The sequence below is a fragment of the Vanacampus margaritifer genome, chromosome 10, assembly GCF_051991255.1.
Source record: "Vanacampus margaritifer isolate UIUO_Vmar chromosome 10, RoL_Vmar_1.0, whole genome shotgun sequence".
Classification (NCBI taxonomy): domain Eukaryota; kingdom Metazoa; phylum Chordata; class Actinopteri; order Syngnathiformes; family Syngnathidae; genus Vanacampus; species Vanacampus margaritifer.
Window position 1 is genome coordinate 7,549,178 of NC_135441.1, and position 21,982 is coordinate 7,571,159.

Sequence of the window (21,982 nt, forward strand, 5' to 3'; positions counted from 1 at the left end):
TGCACATCCTTTCCATCGCTATCTCTTTGTTGGCCAACCTGTAAAGATCTTTCTCGCCTCTTTCTTTATATGCTTTTCTGCACTTCATAGTAAAATATAAAAATATACATGTGGAATAGAAACCTCTCTATTGTGTTCATCAAAACTGAGCATGATTCTTTTTTTGGAAGCAGATGTTTTTGACACATCTCTTATATTAGTTGTCATTCACAATAATGTACGTGAAAGTACTGACACACACATACTGTATGCACACACTCCTACACACATACCGTAGACAGAAGCTCATGTTGGAGGACAAGTATAAAGGCAATTTGAATTACAGTGATGCATCTATCTACCTCTGTTACTCTGAATAAATCTGTCCCCTGCTCCTTCTGCTCTTTTTGCTGACTGTCTTGCAAAGCAGGGCCCATTGTGGTGAGCATCCTTTATATGTATACCATAAGGCGGGCCTGTGTTCCATCACTGCTTTAACGTAGAACCTTCTTATTGCATTTCAGAATTTTCAAAATATGGATTTATTGCTATACAAATAAAAAGTTTCCCTTCATGTAGTTTACAATACTAGTCATTTAATTCAGTGATCAATCGACAACCCGATTCAACAACAGTCACCTCCTTGAGCTTTTTTTTTTAAACAGAAAAGGCACAACAGGGCCAACAAGGATGTCTTTTCTTCATTTTTAATCAGAATAGAAACGGGCATTCGATCAGTATGCTGATGAAATTGCTGAGGAGCCACAGTGCCTTTTTTACTGTTTGGCTTGAAAAACAACAATTGCTGTTCCCATTAGCGAAGAGCTTTTCAAATAAGGGGCGCGGTGTGATCCTGGGAGGGGCGGGCCCTTGTGACCTCAGGGTACATGTTTTTTTCTGGCCGTACTAGAATTAAGTGTAATTGCACATCCACTCCCATAGGTGGCAGTGGCTCTCATTGTCAGGGAGTGCGCAACGAGTATTAGCTCCTCTACAGAGACATACTCCCACAATTTTATAGCCAAATAATGTCTACAATAATTTGAATTTGCGGTCTGATTGTAATGTGTTATTTTCCAATAGCAATCCATTAACGACGCCATGCGCTGCTCCACCCTGACCAGGATGAGCGGTAACGGGAGCGGAGGAGAGAATGGACGACTCCTCAGCCACGACTTCCCCAAGACCATTCAAACACTGCCATGCATGAGCCACACTGCCAGCATGGGGCTGGGTGCCTCAGGAATGTGATCACATGACTTAGGCAGGGTGGAATAGGACGAGCAGAAGACTCTGATGACGCCCCAAAAAAATCGTGGCTGTGTGGTTTGACCCATTAATTCTCCTGGCGTTGCCCGACTGGAACAAGATTTAACTTACTGCCAAAATGTACTCTTCAAACGTTCCTTACAAGCGACAGGGACTCAAGACGTTTTTAATATGTGGATATTTGGAAAAAACTAAATAAAAAAAGACATAGAGAGAGAAAGAAGACAGGAAGTGTGCTGCAATAAAGAATCTGGGTGTGTTTTTACTTCTTCTTTTTTTACCGTGTTCTTTTCTGTGCGGCAAAAAAAAAAACTTAAATGTGCCATTGCAATGGAGTTTTTGACTTAAGTCTGCGTGCAATATTTTCATCTCAACTGCTGACCCTGTACTACCTACATGCTTTCTGGTGGCTGAGGGTGTCTTCGCACTGATGAAGACAAACACTTGTGACTGGTACAATAATTTCAATTTGGTTCTTGGGGCCATGCTTGCACTCTCTCACATGTCCATGTATTTGTTAGGAGGACCAAATGCTCTGTGTAGCATAGTTTTAAGTAGATGGTTTGCACTGATGTACGGTAGAGTGTGGTTGAGTTGATTCAATCACGATTAAAAGCTGACAGGCAACAAAAACATGCATTGCTGCTACGCCTCATGTACGTAACACATCACGCCTTGTCTTTGTGCCATAGCACCATTATTTGTATGCACAAAGTTTTTCTGTGCTTTTCTTAGACTGACCTCGTGAGATAGAAAAGGCACACTGGCGCAATATTGTGACTAAGAGTGACCTTCCACTGTATTCTGCTGCTGTGAGATTCCCAGTGTGTGTCACTGCTATATTCAGAAATCTATTAGCAGCATATGTTGAAGAGTAAAGAAATATACTGGCAAAAGTGCTCCTGAAATACAAGATGGATTCATGTCTGTGATGCATATGATGTGGTTTTCAATGTGTTCAGTTTTAAGGAATTGGACAGTGATGCTACAGTGCCTTGAAAAAGTATGCAGACTCCTTGAACTTGCCTACAATCACAAACTTAAATGTATTTAGACCAACACAAAGTAGCATGTCTCCATCTCATCTGGCTGAGCTTCAGGTTTGTTTGTTTGTTTGTTTTTGTTTTTTTAAAGAAGAATGGGCAAAAAAGCTCATAAAGAAATACCCCAAAAGACATGCAGCTGTAATGCAGAGAAAGGTGGCTCTATATATGTGACATCAGATTTTTCTGGTTTTATTTTGTAAACTTTATATAATTTCTGTTCTATTCACAAGTATGTGTATCTTTGTGTTGGCCAGTCATATAAAATCTCAATTAATAAAAAATAAAAATCAAGTTTGTGTTTGCAAGGTGAAAACGTGAAAAAATTCAAGGGGTATGAATACTTTTTTATGCCACTATATTCACACATACATTTCCTGAGTGACGCCCTAGCAAATACCCCTTTTCAAACAATTTAATAAAATGTACAAAAATGCCATGAAAGGGGAGGTCAACCTAAACACTTTCTTTACAAACACATTTTCTAGTCTAAACACGATATTCTGATTAATATTGTGATTGTGGAATATGAGCAAAATCATGAGAATCTACCCATTCATATCCATCTCAGGTGGCGGCCATTTTGCCACTTGCTCTCAACTGAAAATAACATCACAGTTGCTCAGGCCTCAGCCATACCATTATATATACTATTATTATTGCCATACCAATCGTGGGTCACCTGTTTTCTGAAGCTTAGCCGTGATTGGCTGTTTCCTGAACCCTGCATCTGTGATGTCATTTTCAGTCGCCCGAAGTGGCAAAATGGCCGCCCCAATTCATGGATAAAAACTGTTGGATTTTGCTGCTTAACCCATATTCCACAAACACAATATTAATCAGAATGCACATTGAGGGCACATATAGCTTATTATTGTAAATAAATAAAATTGGGTTGACTTCCCCTTGAAGGACTTACATGATTTTTTTTGTACATATTCCAAACTTGTTCAGGTTTATTTTAAAACAGTTTAAAAACAAAATAATTTAGAATTAAGTTTTGCAATCACATTCTTCTATTTTTCTATAGCCTACTTTTCCATTTATCAGATTCATCCACTGCGATTAGCAATTTGCCATATAATGGAAGCTTTCAGCACTATACCAAGTTCAAGATCCTTAAAACAACAGAATGTCTTATTTTGTGGCAAAAAAAAAAGTTAGGCTTTTTTATAAAAAAACGGTTCCATATTTTAGAATCATCATTTTTTACGTGTTGTAAATGTGTTCACAATGATACAAACCAACAGTATTGTTATCAGTTTGGCTGTTGTGAAATTGCCATGTGCCACTGCCAGGTGTAATGTATTTAAGCCAGAAGCTATTTTGTTTTTGAGCAGAATGAACATTTGAATATTTTCCACTCCCCTTATCACATGTCATCTTGCAGTGAAATTTGGTTTCAGACAAAGTAGATGAAAGTAAAGGCGGGTACATGAAAACATGAAATTACAGTCATTTATCACCCCACTTGCAAATTGTTCATACCTAAAGCTGTAATTTTACCTGAAGGTGATTCGAAGGTTGTGGCTTATGTCTTACTGGATGTCTCCTGTCCCATCATTTACAGTCCCGCCTACATTACACTATTGCTTCTTCCTCTAGTCTAAGATGTCTATTGTTTTGTTCTTCCTTTTCTGCTTTACAAACTATGGTACCAAATTGAATACTTCACATCCTAAATTACTTACTGTTAATGATAAATAGGCAGAGTTTACCAAAATCATACATATCAGCACCTATGATGTATATAAAAACAATTTCCTCTCTCAAATGTTTGTTTTTGCAGAGACGCCTCTGTGTACCTGAACTGCGTGCATACTTTACTTCCGTCTTTTTGTGCTGTTGCATTGATTAGGGCACAGCACAGCACTCCTCAAACAAGGCTTCACATTCAGAGAGGTTTTATATGCCATAACAGATTTATAAGAAAAAATATATATAAAAAAAAATACACTTGATATTTGTATTATAGAGGAGAGTTCGGTTGCCAGTGTTTTACACTTTGAATAGTGTAAAAATAAAAAATGAATACAAAAATAGAGCGAGAGAGAGAGAAAGCCAGTGTAGAAAAATCTATTGAAATGTTAAATTGGCTTATTTTTCATTTTATTGCTGAGGTTTAAAAATTATTTCCTGTTTGTACTTTTAAGTGTGAGTAATTTAACACAATTTGAATATTTCCATGTTGTTTTCCTTTTTCACAGTATTTTATTCTTAGAATCTGATTATGGGTTACAAAGATGTTTTTTGTTATGTTTTATTTAACTACAGAAGGGATGTCTACGAATCTTAAAAAAAAAGAAAAAAAGATTAACATGTTTAAAGGAGGGGGGAAATTTGATAAATATTTTTTTCTAGCCAAAGTGTCCTGGAAGGAAGTCATTGTGCTTTTGTAACAGAATAAAAGAATAAACTATGTATATTTGTTCATGGACATTTTTGTTATTTAAATGATCCTCACACATGACATGACTCCATCAAATAAGTGACTATGTTAATATGCAGTCAATATTCGGGTTAAGGTCAGAATTGTGGTTTGTGAAACAATCGAGGTAACACATTTACATGCGTGGCAGAAAGAGTTACTCTGGTTTACATGGGCTGTGTCCGAATGTCCACTCTTGACCCCTAAGCCCTCATTCACTACATAGCCCAGCACTATAAAGTGGCCTAATATGTCGTGCCCTCATTCTGTTTGGCGATTTGGACAGCCAACTCACTACTTTCTCCTCGTCGCATAACCCATGACCACCGTACCTGTTTCGACAGTTTAGAAATCTCTGACTATTTATTGTGAACGAAAATGTTATAAAACTGTACTTCATTTCCTTTACTGTACATATTTTCAACTAAAACTAATTAATTATTTCAGTGGTATATATTTAATGCATAGCTTTGATTGTCACGCTTGCACTGTCGCTGGTGCTGTGTTGTTTTTTCATGCATTGCAATGCATTGTGGTCTATATCAACCCAGTTGAGTGAGCATCGATGTTCACTACTTTTCAGAGTGCATTGTGGGTAATTTTGAGAGCTATACATTTTCGATCCCGGGACATTCGGACACCCCTTACAAAATGGCGTGAGCATCGGTGGGGCACCATATAGGGAGTCGGGTGCGCATTCGGACACAGCCACGGTCATTTGTGTTTGATTGGAATATCGAACCGTGATGCGCGGACAACGTAATTACATAAATAACGTCATTTCTGCTTTCAACTTACTGCGTTCCATAAAATACATTATATTTATGTCACTCACCACGCTAAATAAAGTAGTCGGTTTCCTCCTCGCTCCAGAAGTGTGGTTCTTTGCTGCGAACGTTATGTTTGGTTACACCGGCTTGAGTATTTCTGGTGGGTTACACGCCAGAAGCACAGACTTATCTACTTACTACGTATAATTGGCACAAACGGTGGTGTTTTCGCCATAGAGACACAAAATAATGTGAAAATGCCGTGGAGAAATCAATGTATTCAAGCGAGGCTCCTTTAGCGACTGAGTGAGTGAGTGAGTGAGTGAGTGAGTGAGTGAGTGAGTGAGTGAGTGAGTGAGTGAGTGAGTGAGTGAGTGAGTGAGTGAGTGAGTGAGTGAGTGTCGTCACGACATAGACCAAAATCCCTTGCGAATTCAAATAAGCGAAGAAGAGGAAAAGACGACGAATAAGAAAATAGAGAGCATGCACACAGCGAACAACAATGCGCCGTTCAATCGAGGTATTCCAAATGAGAGCAAGAATTTGGGTTATGAAAGGGGTAGCTCAGGGCTCTTATTCGGGTTATTAAAAACCCGAATAAGAGCATATTCGGGTTATTACGCTTATTTACACGGCCTTACAAAACCCAAATATTGTTTTAAAAGGGTTATTGCCTGCATGTAAACATAGTCAGTGTTAGATATGTGATATGTTATATAATAGCTGCAGGGATGGATAATGTGTCTAGCTTTGAAAGGATGCACTGATCCAAAAAATAATCTGTGACATTCTGTCTGACATGAAAGGAGAAAAAGAAAAAGTCTGGACCGGCATAGCAGCTCTGAAGAGAGAGTTGAATTTAATGGTCCTCGTCACAGTAATAAAGATGACCGAGTACAGCCCACATTTCATTTCAATGCACCTTTATATAAATTTACTATTGTAACATTTGCATATATAAAAACACTAATGGAGATAAGTATCACCACCACTCATCATAATATAGTTCATCTTAACTGAGCACTCACTGAATATCAGACATTCCAGATCTCAATGAATGAAAAATACTAGTTCGTATTGTCCCTGATTGATGGGCGACCCGTCCAGAGTGAAGTGCACCTTACAGCCAAAATCCAATGGGCTCAACGACAGCTCCCTGCGACCCGAATAAGCAGTATGGAACATGGATTGATGAAAAATGCATTTAGTCTGAAAATGTAACACAGTTAACTGTTCTGTGTGCACTGTTCTGGCACACTGAGCTACTGCGCCCCCGGCGCACCTCCAATTTGGTGACAAAAAGTAGACGAGATTTTACACGCAGTAGAACCAGGTCTGTCTTGTGGCGCAGATGGCAACTCTGCAGACGTTTGTGGTGGATGTCATATTTCATTCATAAACGGTAATATGTTACTACTTCATTTATACAGCACTTCTACCTTACAAAGCCTTCAAAGCGTTTTACATTCGACCTACTGATGACGCAGCATCAGGAGCAACTAGGTTCCAGTATCTTGCTTCAACGTGGGCACAATGGTATTGGATTGAACTCACACCCTCTGGGTTGAAAGACGACCACTCTACCAATGAGCAACGCCGCCCCAAAATATAGTAATAATACATATGTCAATAGCGTCGGATAATCCCTCTGAATTGTAGATATCAAAATACCAAATGAAAGAAAACTCCACCCATGCGTACAGTTAGACTGCAATTTGTGGTAGACTTGCGTTGGGCACGAAAATAGGGCCAAAATGCCAGAGTCCCACAATGAAATCCACTATACTCCAAGACTGACAGGAAACATCAGACTTCTTGCACAGCTCCATCCACTTCCGCCTACAGAAGTTCTCTGATGACTCTGTTATCATCTTCCTCATTCAGGAAGATAATGTATAGGAGTAAAGGGAACTTTTTGGACAACACTGGCGAACATCCAGGGAAAGTTTTTTTTCCCCCATGGCCTATTTGATTCATGTTTTTCTAAGATAACAGTATTCTTACTTAAGTTCAATTTTTGCAATTTTATTCAAGACACCATCAAAGCATTCGCTCCTTCATCCCAAATGTGTGATTGCGTGTGAATGTGTGTGATATACCATATGTGGTATTGCTGATCCATTTAGTATAAAGTCATAGCCACTGATGCTGCCAATCCAATGGAACTTTTGTTCACATTTGTATATGTTTATAAATTATTTATTTATGTTTAATTGTCATCCCACTGACAATAGCCAGTGTTTGTTTCATCTCACAACAGCCTTAGACTATTCCTTGGTTCATGTTTTTACACTGCAGACAATTGAGCTGCTGTTCCATTAATTTTTCCTTTATGTTGTTTGCTATCATCATCTGCATCATAGTATTTATTATTCATGTATAGTTGCCACAAAGAATGCTGCAGTGATGTTAATATGTAAATAGATTTTTGTGTGTGTGTGCGTGTGTATATCTATGTATCTATCTCTATCTCTCTCTCTCTCTCTCTCTCTCTATATATATATATATATATATATATATATATATATATATATATATATATATATATATATATATATATATATACAGACGCTCCCCAACTTACGAACGAGTTACGTTCCGAGCGATCGTTCGTAAGGTGAATTTGTTCGTAAGTTGCTTCAGTGCTATATTTTGTATTATAATTTATGTTTAAAGAGAATACGTACAGTACTGTACTACGTATGTTAGAGAGAGAGAGCGAGAGACACACACAGTATGTACATGTACGTAATAAGATAAATAAAATGAAGTTTAACTTACTTTTGGAAGATGTACTCGATGCTTAAGGATTTGATGGAGGAGGAGGAGGAGGAAGAGGAGGATTTTATATCATGAGAGGTTCTTCGTCGTCGCTGGAATGGGCTTCAAAAGATACTTCCTCCTCCGTAACTTCAATGTAGGAAGAAGTTGAGGGTCGCGGAGAAGAAGATGAGGGTTGATGAGTATCTTCCTTGGAGGATTTACTAGAAACTGGCCGAAAGAAGCGATCTAACTACGATTGCACAGTTTTCTTCTTTTTTCATCATAAATGATGCGGTAGCACTGTATGGCATCATTCAATTGATTTGCAACCTTTGTGCAACGTTCAATATTTGGGTCTTGCTGCTCGAAGAGTGCGATGGCTTTATCTATGAGCGACAGGCGTTTCTTCTTCTTCCCCCTCCTCGACACGTTGCTGAGCCTCCAATGCTGGGTGAGCTCTCACAGCGCCAAGCGTCGGTATTAGCGGCGGAAAGAAGCACTACAGTACTCGGAAAAAGGTGCGCAATAAAAAATCTAACTTACAGCATCTCTTTCCGAACATTTTTTGACATGCACGCATGCGCGCAGACATGTTCGTATGTACCGTTGTTCGTAACTCGAATGTTCGTAAGTAGGGGAGCGTCTGTATATATATATATATATATATACAGTATATATTTTATACATATATATATACCTGGATAGGCTGGCAACCAGGTGCTGGAAGCCAGCTGGGATGGGCTCCAGCGCCCTCCGCGACCCTTGTGGGGACTAAGCGGTTAAGAAAATGAATGGTTTATATATATATATGTATATATACATTCTACTGTCCACTATTCACATTTCCACCGTGATGAAGGCTTACCATATTAAATAGAGTAAGCTTGAATAGAGGAAACCTTCCAAGAAGAGGAAAAATGACTCATCGACGGACACGGATGATCTAGCTACTACGGATGTCTTGGTCAGTATGCTGGACTCCATAAACAAAAAACGATATGTTCTCTTCCTCATCTGCGAGCACGTCAAGGAATTAAAGGTGAGTTTGGAATTTGTCGCCCAACAGGTAAGTGACCTCCAACGAGAAAATGCAGTTACGTTCTTCACTTGCGACTGTTTCAGCCGAGTTGGAGACAATTAAAATGGAAAATAAAACGCTAAAAGAAACAGTTTTGGATGTCCAATCCCATAGCATGCGGGTGAATTTAATATTTTCAGGTATATCCGAGAACACCTCTGACAATCCAGAGGCCGAGATAATAAAAAAAATTATAAAATTATATATATATAATATTATTATTATTATCATCGTTAAAAATTCCTCAGGAGACGGTACATAATATCTCTTTTCACCGTGTACATTGGCTTGGAGCTCGTAGAGGCAACAAGCCCCGTCCTATTATCGCTAAGTTTGAGCATTTTAAACAGAAAAATGTGTTAAAAGTAAAGGACGGGAGCTTAAAGGGACCTCTTTCTGGATGAATGACCAATTCCCGAGCGGCGAAAGGTACTGTTTCCTATAATGAGACAGAATAGGCAAGAGGGTAAACGGACTACGATAGTCATTGATAAGCTATACATTGATGACCAACTATTACGGAACCCCAACTCCACTCCCTGGCTGTTCTAATTGCCATTGGTGGAACTGAACTTTGTTTGATTATTAGATGTATACACATATATTTGGTTATAAAACCTAAAATATTAATACTTATTATGTATAGGCTATATTATGGTTACCATTTACTGGTGCATTGTTATGTTTAACCCCCCACCAATTACATTTACATCCACCCCCTCCCCATTTTTTCACTGTCATATTTACTTACACGTCACCTCTCCATTCACACAAATCACCTATGACATGCCAATATTAACAAGCAGCTTACACAGATATACACACAGGACTGAGTTTATATTGTTTGTATGCATGAATTAGCTCTGGTTTCCTGAAATGTGTGTGGCGCTTGCTCACAGGCAAAAAGAATTTAAAAAAATTAGACCATCTCTCAAAATTAAAAGCAGATATTTGTCTCCTACAAGAAACCCACCTACAAAAATCTGAAGAAATATTATTTATTGACAGGAATTTTAGTCAAGTATACTCTGCCCCTTATAAAAGTAGACAAAGAGGAGTCCTTTGGTTCCTTCTCCCTCGTCACCCTTCCTCCTCCTCCCCCCTCTTCCTGCTGCTCTGCCCCCGCCCCTTCCCCTTCTTGTCGTCTCCTCCCCCCGTCCTGACCCCCTCCCCTGTAAGCCTTCCTCCGCCTCCCCTGGGCCGGGGGCTCCACCGCTGGCACAGGTCTCGGGGCTCCAGGAGCCGGGCGGGTGGGTGGGGGTATTGCGTGGCCTGCCTCGCTCCAGTGAGCCTTCTGGCACCTTGGGCGGTCCCCGGCATCCGAGGGTAATTCCTATTACTCCACCGTGCTGTCTCCATCTGCCCGCCGGGGTCTAGTTGGGGTGGGGGCAGGTGCAGTCCCCTTAGCTCACTCCACTAGTTTTGTACAATACACTTTGTAAATAGACACATAGGGCACGGGGGGGGGGGGGGATGATGGGGGACTGGTGGCGGCAGGGACTGGGCTGTGGTGGGTGGGGGGCGTGGCTGTGGGCCGGTAGGGTGCCTGGTGGGCCTGCCGTGCTCCTTTCTGCTGCATTGGGCTGGGGCCGCGGGCCGTGTTGGGGTGGGGGGCGCTCCGGGCTCCTGGGTTTGCTCTCCGGCTGGTGGCCCCCGGGGGCCGGGCGTTGTGCCCTGGCGCTGCCGAGGCTTGTGGGACCCTGGGGGGTTGTGCTTGCCCTGTCCTGGCCAGGGTCGACGGCTCCCCTCTTTGGTGAAGGTTTTTCATGCATGCCAGATCCACCACACAAGCATTTACCGAAATTCAAACACAATCTGCTTCTTCCTCTGATTGCTGAATTGGTGGAGGCTGATGTCTGTGGATCTCACTCTGCTTCATCTATCCTTCCTTCCTTTCTTTAGTCTTTCCTTTGGTCTACTTGAGGTATCTCTAATTTGTTGGAATTAATATGCTTCTGGGGTTGGTGAAAGATTCTGGTTTGTAACCCTGTGTGTAGTAGGTGGTGTCTGGTCGGTGCTGGATTTCACTTTTCTCTCTTTTCTTTGATCACTCCTCTCCTTCTGACAACTTCACGACTCTATCGGGATTCTGAAGTATTCGGTTTAGGTGAAAGGTATGTGATTTTTTTTATAGGTTTCAGGTGAATTAATGAGCACAAACTCACACGCACGCACATATGCACACACATACACACACACGCGCGCGCACGCACACGCACGTTCTCACGCACAAAAAAAAAGAGAGTGAACAATGATGATGACATGTAGAATTGGTAAGATTACCGAATGAACAATACTGAGCTCTCTCAGAAGAAAAAAAAGAGTAAGCTTGAATAGTGTATTCTATTCTATTGAATTCTTTGCATAACCCATCGTCATCTTGAGGTCCACACAACAGAGAATGGACAAAAAGAGAGGGCAAAGGACAATGACAAAGGTTAAATATTTTAAAAAAATAATTCAACTAATGGGAAGGTTGTTATTTGCACATTTTTATTATATATATATATATATATATATTACAATTTAGTAACTATTCTGTATTTTGCCTAAACTAAATATACATTAGCATTTAGCTCCAGGTTACTGATGTGCTGTGATGAGGGAGACATTGTTAAAAGCAAAGGTTTTCAAAGCTTTACAAAACTTGAAAATAAATATTGGTTGTGAGTGTGTGTCTAGTCTATGATTATACCAGTATGGTCTGCCTGAAAAACAAAACAAAACAAAAAAAAACATGTTTGCATGTTGTTGCACAGCAACAATGCTCGCCAGCTGGGCCTTATGCTTTGAAAGCTCTTCCAGGCAATTTGGTTACGCAGGTAATATTTTATGGACAATTTTAGCTTGCCCTCTATTTATATATTTATTGTTTTTGTGTTGCAAAATTATGCATACAAAATATAATATATATATGATTGTAGGTTTCAATGACAGTACTATGAATTAAATATTTTTTATTTCATCACTCTTGGTTTTATTGAATTGTTAAAAAGTTCCCATTTTTTATGTCACCCTAAGACGATTTATGTGTATAGTATGAGCGCAAGTGCCACGCACACACTTGCACACACAATGCAAAAATTCTGCAAGCGTGGGACCTCATTCAGTAGCATCTTACATCTCATGTCTCTCAGCATCCACCCCTCAGGCTGTTTCCCGAAGGGGCCTGAGGGAAAGGCAGAGGCTAGATGAGTGGATAACAGCAATCACATTTCACTGAGGGGAAAGCTGCTCATGTTGAAATACCCACAGCTACATTTTAAAGTAAATGGAATCTCTGTTAGAACATCTCTGTGTGGAATTTGAACGTTCCCTCTGTGCTTGTGTGGTTGTTCTCTGAGTACTCCTGGTTCCTCTCACATCCCTAAAACATGCACAGTAGGTTAATTGAAGACTCCATAGGTGGTAATGCAATTTGATACTTGCCCTGCAAATGACTGGTGACCAGGGGTGTACTCTGCCTCTCGCCTTAAGTCAGGTGGCAATGGCAATTAGTTAAAAACGGGGTGAGCAAACCTTTGTTCTCAATGGCCACATTTGTTTTGTTTTTTTTTAAGCGGAAATGTGAATCTGGTCACTTAAACGTTAGGTATTTTAAAAAATATTTTTAAATTAATTAAAAAAAATGTTTTTAATGTAAATTTGTTCAAATTGTTTACAAAAAAATACTATTTATATTTATTATTGCATTGTTTATGAGAATTAATTATTCCGTTATTTTATAAGCTAAATAAAATTAAAAACAATTAATCCATTTTTATAAACCGATTAAGTTCTTTATGGCTTAAAGAACATAGCAGACGACCAAATGTGGCCCACATGCCATAGTTTGCTAAAATCTGAGTTGACTACTGATGACCATGTGAATCTTTAGCACTGGCGTGTACAGGCACACCCTAATGGTGCCCTTTGGAAAGTTGATTTTTTTTTTTTTATTAAATAAACACTTTATTGAGGACAGGTCAATCTTGACACAATCTTTTAGAAAAGCTGCATTATTAACTCTTTCACTGCCAGACGTTTTCAGAAACGGGATGTCGCCAGTGCCAGCCGATTTAAGCATTTTGACTGATCTTTCAAGATCCACAGAAAATGTTGTGTTTGGACTATGGAAACACACATACTACCAAATGAAAGATTTTTTCATCAGAAAAAAAAAGTTTGTTTCTACCTTATTCTGTTCTTCAGTAATCAACAATAGAAAATGGTTAGTTTCACCGAAATGCTCTGTTTTGAAACAAAAAGCGGAGAAAAAGAGCTTTTTGTGAAACTATGTTATTTCATGCACTCTAGTGAATTCTACACTTCTTTTTGTCCATGAATGTTGCCACAAACACCTAAATAGTGCTTTACTTCTGTAATACACCACCACCAACAATGAAAAAGTGTTTTTAGATTGCAAAATACGTTTATTTCCATTCAACAGTGTAACAATTTGACAAAACAATTTCGCAAACTATTTACAAATGTGTGTAACTGTGGTACTATTTACAATTATGTGGATGTTTCAAATACAGTCCCCTGCGTGCAAGGAGAGGGAGCAGGATTTGCACAACAGATTAGTTTTACTTGCGATGGCTCCTTTCGCGTGCAGACGTTACACTTTCTTGACGGCCTTTTTTTCCGGGGAATAGCAAATAGCAGACTGTACCCACTCCTCCGATGAATATGCATTGGACTCGGGGCACTCTTCATCGTCCGATTGAACGTCCGCCTGAGCGTGCTCGGTTGTGCTCCGCGTTTTCCGGTGTTAGCATCGCTAGCCCGTGAACCTTTATGACGTCGTCATAGCCGCCGCGTCAGCGCTTCCAACTTCGGCGTCAACCTCGGAGTCACCATCATCATCATCGATGATGATCATCGTCGTCATCAATGTCCTCTTTAGTGTTGGTCGATGCCTTTCGTCTTTGAAAAAAATTCCCAAGTGTGAGCTGCTTGCAACCGGTCGCCATTGTTCGCTTCTTCAGCCATCTAGCTCCGCCTCACGTCTTCTACTGCCGCGTCAATGCTTCCAACCTCGGAGTCACCATCATCATCATCGATGATGATCATTGTCGTCATCAATGTGCTCTTTAGCGTTGGTCGATGCTTTTCGTCTTTGAAAAAAACTGCTCCAGGGTGATCTGCTTGCAACCGGTCGCCATGTTCTCTTCCCTTCCCCAGCCATTGTCCCCTCTAGCTCCGCCTCACGTCTTCTACTGACGCCTGCCCAATCTTGTCAAAAGAGAGTCATTGCTGCCATCTAGGGGCCAAAAATAGTCATTAGGCTAACTAGATCTGCTTGAAACTTTCACCACAGCTGGCCAAGGCTTTCCTCCACCCGTTTCAAAAAAAAAATAATAATAATTGGATGACGTCTTTTAACGTCATTGGCGGCCCTCCGTAGGTTTTTACTTGACGTCCTTTAACGTCCATGGCAGTGAAAGAGTTAAATCACGTGTGGAAAAAACAACAACATGTGTCCCCTGCGCGCGGGCACCCGACCTAGCTCTCTTGCTTGCTCGCCCGTTAACTAGAGTTTAGCACCTTTTAAAAAGGTTCCAGCAAATTCAACATGTTGAATCGGCGTCGGGGCATTTGATCACTGTGATTGACAGACAGCTAGCAAATTAGCGCACGGGGCAAGAAGAGGATGTGACGAATGCAGATAAACAGTACTGATGAAAAGCCTGGAATAGTTTCCAGCTCAGAAATGTCACGGTGTGGTCACGGAGCGGCATGGTGTCTGTCGGCGTGTGGAGGGGAGGACCCAAAATGCAGGTAGGCAGGAGAACCACAGCAGGAGTGCAGCTTAGACTGTTATGCTTTATTTTACAAAACACACTAACCAAGGAACTGGTTAGCATAAAATAACAAAGGAACTGAAAAGGTACAAAATCAAAATGACAGACAGAACTCCGGGGGTGACCGTGACAAGCGGCAATGATCCCACAAGGAACTGATCACCACCCAGGAATTAAATACACCCACACCAATTAGGGTAACTAATCACAGCTGGGGCCAGGCACAAGTGGCTGAGGGCCCGGATTGGTCAGCCTGCGAAAGGGCAGGAATCCACTCAGGACCAATCGGGATCCTCAACCAAAGCCAGATCTTCCCAGACATGACAGTACCCCCCCTTAAGGGACGGATCCCAGACGCCCCAAACAAAGTCAACGTCTGTAACGGGACCCGGATGAAGGCTCCGGCGTAGAGTCCAGGGGCTGCAGCGGCTCAGGCGATGATGCCAGGGGCTGCAGCGGCTCAGGCGATGATGCCAGGGGCTGCAGCGGCACAGGCGATGATGCCAGGGGCTACAGCGGCACAGGCGAGGATGCCAGGGGCTGCAGCGGCACAGGCGAGGATGCCAGGGGCTGCAGCGGCTCAGGCGAGGATGCCAGGGGCTGCAGCGGCTCAGGCGAGGATGCCAGGGGCTGCAGCGGCTCAGGCGAGGATGCCAGGGGCTGCAGCGGCTCAGGCGAGGATGCCAGGGGCTGCAGCGGCTCAGGCGAGGATGCAGTGGTACAGGCGAGGATGCCAAGGGCTGCTGCCGTACGACGTGCGCCGCCGGAACGGGAACACCAATTAGGGTAACTAATCACAGCTGGGGCCAGGCACAAGTGGCTGAGGGCCCGGATTGGTCAGCCTGCGAAAGGGCAGGAATCCACTCAGGACCAATCGGGATCCGCAACCAAAGCCAGATCTTCCCAGACATGACAAGAAAATGATATGTGGTGTATTAATATGAGGGGAAAACAGTTATTTTTAAATGACAAAACATTGAAAGTCAACCATTGTAAAACAAAATCTATTTTTGAGAAATGTCTTAAATGAGAAAAAATAATTAGATTTATTGGCCAAGTGTGTAAAAACACAAGGAATTTGTCTTCACAGTCACAACCTTTCCGAGAAACATGAAAAATAACAATGACCAAAAGAGTGAGAGAGAACAGGAAGCCTGGTGGTTCGCTACTTAGCGCCTCCTAGTTTCTTCAATGGAAAAAAGGAAAAACATGAGGAAGTGGGGGGTGAAAAAAAGGCACAATTTGCTCCTTTAAAAGAGGCGCACAGTATGAACCTGGAATAACAGGTGTGTAAAACTAAATAGATAATAGATCAAGCGTTTAAGGGCCACTTTTTGGGAACACCTGCACAATTTTATGAGCTTTCATATGAAATACATTTAAGGAGTTTTTGGGGGAGGAAAGTTGACCTGAATTGAAAGAAAAACTTGTAGAGCAAAAACAGCTGAAATGTAAATGATGTGTTATTGTGGTGTTACGTTCTGATTCATTCTCTCCTTTATAGTATTCGACATTCATGTTGAAAACCATGTTGTTTACTGCAAAATATATGCACCGCAATAAAATTAAGCATTGTCACTGTTTTTAAGTAATATTAAAAATCTACTTTTTGGAGCTTTTAGCCATATTAAAATGCTAATTCCTCACCAAAAACATCACCTAAGTGGTGTTTCCCTCCATTCGCCCCTAAATGAGCCAAGCACCAGCCCCTACCAACCTGAGAAAACGAGCTGTTGGAACTTTTTGGCGTCATTCGGAGGGGATCCACCAGCACACCGCCTCTGCAGACTAAACACACGCCCACTTTCTCTGAGTCCTCCCTCCATGGGATAATGAATAAAAGTAGCCTTTATTAATAAACATTCTGTCCTAATGAATCCAAAGCAATCAATCATCCTTCCCATTTGCAATGCCAAAGTGCAATGACAATTGGCCGTCTAAAAATCCCAGAAAGGGTTCTGGCTGACACTTGTGTAAACTACAAGTAAAACTTTTTGCGCAATTGAACCTAATTAAACAAATGGTGTAGTGGTTAGTAAGCACACCTTGTAAGCCACATGCTCTGATTCATGGCCCACTCAGGTTCTTTCTTTCTTTCTTTCTTTCTTTCTTTCTTTCTTTCTTTCTTTCTTTCTTTCTTTCTTTATTTCTTTCTTTCTTTCCTCTTTTCCCCTCCTCCTCCACTACAATTTCCTGCAGCATGGAGCCGTTTTGTTTAAAATGTTTATTGAAGAATTGAACATCCATCCAATTTCCAGAAAGAATTGTACTACAACGGCTGGCTGGTCTTGCGTGGCCACACAGCGCTCCGGCTCGGACGAGAGGGGCGCTACAAACACACGAGGTTTTACTGCGTTTTACTTCCGCATTAGAAAAATAGCCAGCAAAATACCTAATATTTTATAAAAAAAAATTACATCGCCGTGGTGTCAAAGGTAAGATTTAATCATTATATGCCTACAGTCAACTGTGGAAGGGCTTAAAATTCCGTGATGTAATCCCTTTAAGTGCAATTTCTCTTTTGGGTATATCCATTATCTTTTCATGTTTCATTTCAGGTGTTTACTTGCCTGTTTCCAGACCTTTTTTTCTGCATTTCCTGTCTGGGCAGTGACAGGCCGCACACGAAAAAAAAAAGACTCTTTCAGTCCACATATTGGAATGTCCTTGAGCAAGACGCTAGTCAGATACTAAATGGCTATAAATCGCCACCCACACAGTGCGGTCGACATTTGTTACTGGAGCTGGGGGCAGCACAGCCTGAAATACTGCTGTGGTCAATACACACATCGAGGTCCACAGTTCCAGTCTTCACTTGCCCTATTAACAGTTGATATATTACGAGTAATCCAGTTATATTGCTCTGTAAATGAAAATGTATTAGGTTATAATGGATAATTAATTATGCAATTGGAACTTTATAGGCCCCTCTACTGTTTTTGAGGACGACCTTTTTTATAGATGGGTTGTCCCCACATTTTATTGGTCCTTTTTTTCCCAATTCTTCAATAGAAAAACTGTTTTGCTGCTTCTCTCCCTCTCGTTCCCATCTGTCCATCTTGCTGGTTGGTGGCAGGCAATGCCATGAGGGGAAGATGGATGGAGGTTGTAAACACGGGCTGGAGACAGAAAGAAGGAGGAGCGGGAGTGGAGGAGAGATGTATGGCAGCCCACATCACCTCAGACAGAATGATAGATGAGGGGATTATAGAGCAGGGCCACTTTCAACAGTGATCAAAGTTTAGAGAGCTTCCCTGCACATAGCAGCCGGACTGGTGGACAGGCCAAAAAACGTGGAGCGGGATATACCCTCTGCTTTGAGGAATTGCATTTTTGCTGTGCCTAATACATGCACAGTTCTGCATATGGCCAGTGTTGTCAGTACCACGTTACAAAGTAGCGCACTTTTTCCAAGTAGGTCATCTGACTACAGTTACTTTTCAAATGGCCATGAATGTTATTTTGTAGAATGTACATGTTTTTACGTGCAGGTTAATGCAGCATTTCAGCAAGATTAGCATTTCATACCGGTTGACTGCCTGCAGTTGATAAGACTTTAAATAAACAGCACACACTTACCAGCACCAGAGCCTCTCTCACAAATACCTATACATTATAGACGGACACTTAAGAAAGGCAAACTCTGATATCGAACATAGTGATATGCATTGTGAGAGTATTCAAATTAACATTTACGTTTGAGGGAGTGACTTCATCATTTTGTGAACAAAATCAGCAAGAGAAAAGAAGAGAGCTTTGTGTTTTCGAGATGCAAGTACAGACACTATTTTGCGTTTGTGTCAGCTAAAAAAAAATCTTAAAGTTTGTTGCACACTCTGTTTAGTCGACAGTGTTGTCTACGTAGCTTCACTAACATTATGTATAAAAAAAATAATAATTAAAACACGATCACAGGTCAGTATCCATTCACAGTCATACCAGATCGTGTGACTGCAGGAGGACCCAAATTTAACTACCATATTTATATACAATGTACATTATAATATTAGAACATCAATAGTTTAATGCCAAGTAAATAAGACTGCATTTATTTTAGAAATTATTTTAAAATGTACTTTTTGCTAAGTAAGTCTAGAAAGACTTGAAAAAAATAATTTAAAACAAGTTTTTTAAATTAATAAAAATTAAATTGTTAAAGGGGAAGTCAACCTTAAACATTTTTTGACAACAATACCTATTACCATATGTGACCTCAGTAGTCTAAACATGACATTCTGATTAATTTTACATTTGTGGAATATGAGTTATGAAGCAAAACCCAGCCATTTTTATCCCATCTTAGGGGGCGGCAATTTTGCCACTTGCTGTCCACTGATCACATCACAGTTGCTCAGGACTCAGGCAACGACCAATCACAGCTCACCTGTTTCCTGAAGCTGAGCTATGATTGGCTCTTACCTGAGATCTGAGCAACTGTGATGTCATTTTCACTCCACAGCAAGTGACAAAATGGCCGCTTTCTCATATTGATTAAAAAAAACTGCTGGATTTTGCTGCTATTGCAATATTAACCAGAATACCATATTTAGACTAGTGCGGCTTCACAGAACATATTATTGTCAAGAAAAAAATGTCAGGTTGATTTCCCTTTTAAGTAGAATCCTGAAAAGATGCTCTTTTTTTTTATTGAAACAATTTTAAGTCAAAATGGTTGATGTCTTTTATTTTTATTAAAAGCAAACTTTGTTCTTGAACATCACTGTTAAAAACGAATGTCCAATTAAGTGGCAAACCCGCATGTCACCTGTTGAATGTAACTATTAAAGTAACTTATAATCTAACTTTGTTACGTTTGAATGCAACTAAGCAATAAAGTAACTAAATGACATTTTCAAGGTAACCATGGCAACACTGTATATGTAGGTTGCGATTGTGGACTGTGGGTGGGCAATACTCTACTTCTTTGTTTGCTCCAGTCATCGGTCACTTAAAATACAATCACATCACAATAGAAACATTTAACCACCATTGCTTCGCCTTTTCCTGGAAGCTCAATATGCATATTTAGTAGGCACACAAATCAAACCTGCCAAGGCAGGCGTATTACCCCAAAATGTTTTCACTGAAGCAATTACACATCTCTCTAATACATTTATCTGAGCGTGTCTTCAACATGAGGGCATCCAGACTTGCATAATACAAATGTATGCATACCTGAGCACAACCCAGGTGTATGCATTAGTGCGGAAAGCATGCGGCGTGATTGTGATTTCGGCAAGCATGCGTGCGTAAAAGTAAAAGCTGAATAATGGATTCCGCCATAGTAAGAGTAATCAGTGAACCCTGAGCTCAGCCTATTGAAGTTTAATAACATTCTGAATGTCAGAACACATGACAGCAGAGGAACATAATCCCTTCTCCCTGAAGAGAGAGGCCACAAGCTCTCTCTCTCGCTCTCTCGCTCTCTCTCTCTCTCTCTCTCTCTCTCTCTCTCTCTCTCTCTCTCTCTCTCTCTCTCTCTCTCTCTCTCTCTCTCTTCTCTCTCTCTCTCTCTCTCTCTCTCTCTCTCTCTCTCTCTCTCTCTCTCCATCTTTCATTTCTCTCCCTCCATTAAATAAACACAACATGCACACTAACACCAGCAAAGCCTTTCAGATTAGCTGCGCTGATTTTAACCACATTTAAAGAGCTGTAAATAAGGGAGTGTCAATGTGCCTTGCGGGCTTTTGTCACAAGCAGGTTTCCTCGTGTTAAGGAGTGTATCTTGTGCCTTGGTCTGCATAATTGTTTGTGTGACTTGTTTGCCACCAGTGTCAATATTAATCACCTCGCTTGGCTTGCCGAAAGACCGCACCTTGAAATACATCACTGTCTTCTATTTGGCTCTCTGTTGCATATGCTGAGTTAACAGGGAAGAATTTTATTAAAAACAAATCACAATTCAAGCTGTGCGTGTACAGAAAGATTAGATGGAGAATAGAACGCTTAAGCATGCGTGCAAGGTGGGAGATTGGAATGTCTCTCCTTCACTTGAGGAGATCCACCCACAATCATTTTTCTCCATGCTGCAATTTACCTATATACCTGTGGTATATGTACTTGGCAACGTTATCAGTGACTACTTGGTCTGAAAAAAAGTGTCATAGAGCATCCCTAGTATCAAGTACAGCAAAAGTAGACAAATCAGAATAAGCTGGTTGCCAATTTTTCATTTCAATATGTCTAATATTTTACAGTATGTGGATGTGAATTTATCCATTCATACAGAGAATATGCAATTTATGGTGCACAGTATTTGGTTTAGTGTTGCACCCCTTATTAAAAAAAAAAAAAAAAAGAGTATACACAGAGTGTTAATGTCACATTAACATTTGACATATACAGTGCACCTCAACTTGAAGCTGTAATTTGCTGATTTTCCAAATGCAACTCAGTTGTCACATTGCGAACATAAAGATAATCACTGAAAGGATAGAAATGGCTGGATGGCAATGTCTCATTATCATGACTTTGCATGAATTTATTTACTAAATGTCTCATCATGCATCTCTCGCTCCCTATTTATTTCTGTCTCCTGTGACCTCACACTGTCACATCTTTGACACTTCGGCTCCACACTCACTCCATCTTCATCTTTCCTCACTGTCCTTCTCTAATCTGTAAAACGGCACGTTTGGCTCGCAACAAAGTGAAGGGAGGAAATGTCATATTTCTCTGCAAGCAACGGACCATCAAAATGGAATGTCAATTAACTTGGATGGAGGGATGGAAGGGAGGATCACAGGAGCAGCCGTGGCCTATTGTGTGTGTGTTTTTTTTGTAAGACATGGCATTTTTTGATGATTATTCTAATCCCACCAAGGACTTCTCAGGCCAAAGTGGGTGCCTTATCTTCCCGCCACAGT

The 21,982-nt window shown here is 40.8% G+C and overlaps 1 protein-coding gene across 5 annotated transcripts in view; it reads left to right on the forward strand.

The window, feature by feature from the left end:
* The window catches only part of gria1a (glutamate receptor, ionotropic, AMPA 1a), a 93,225-nt gene extending 88,513 nt beyond the window's left edge, over positions 1–4,712 (forward strand). For 2 of the 5 annotated variants that reach the window (XM_077577310.1, XM_077577309.1), the window contains exon 16: positions 1,063–4,712. In XM_077577310.1, coding sequence (XP_077433436.1) covers positions 1,063–1,230 — 168 coding nt within the window. In that variant the 3' untranslated portion in view covers positions 1,231–4,712. The remainder of the gene's footprint in view (positions 1–1,062) is intronic. The other 3 variants (XM_077577312.1, XM_077577311.1, XR_013295481.1) reach the window with 2 other exon arrangements.
* Positions 4,713–21,982: the final 17,270 nt, after the last annotated feature.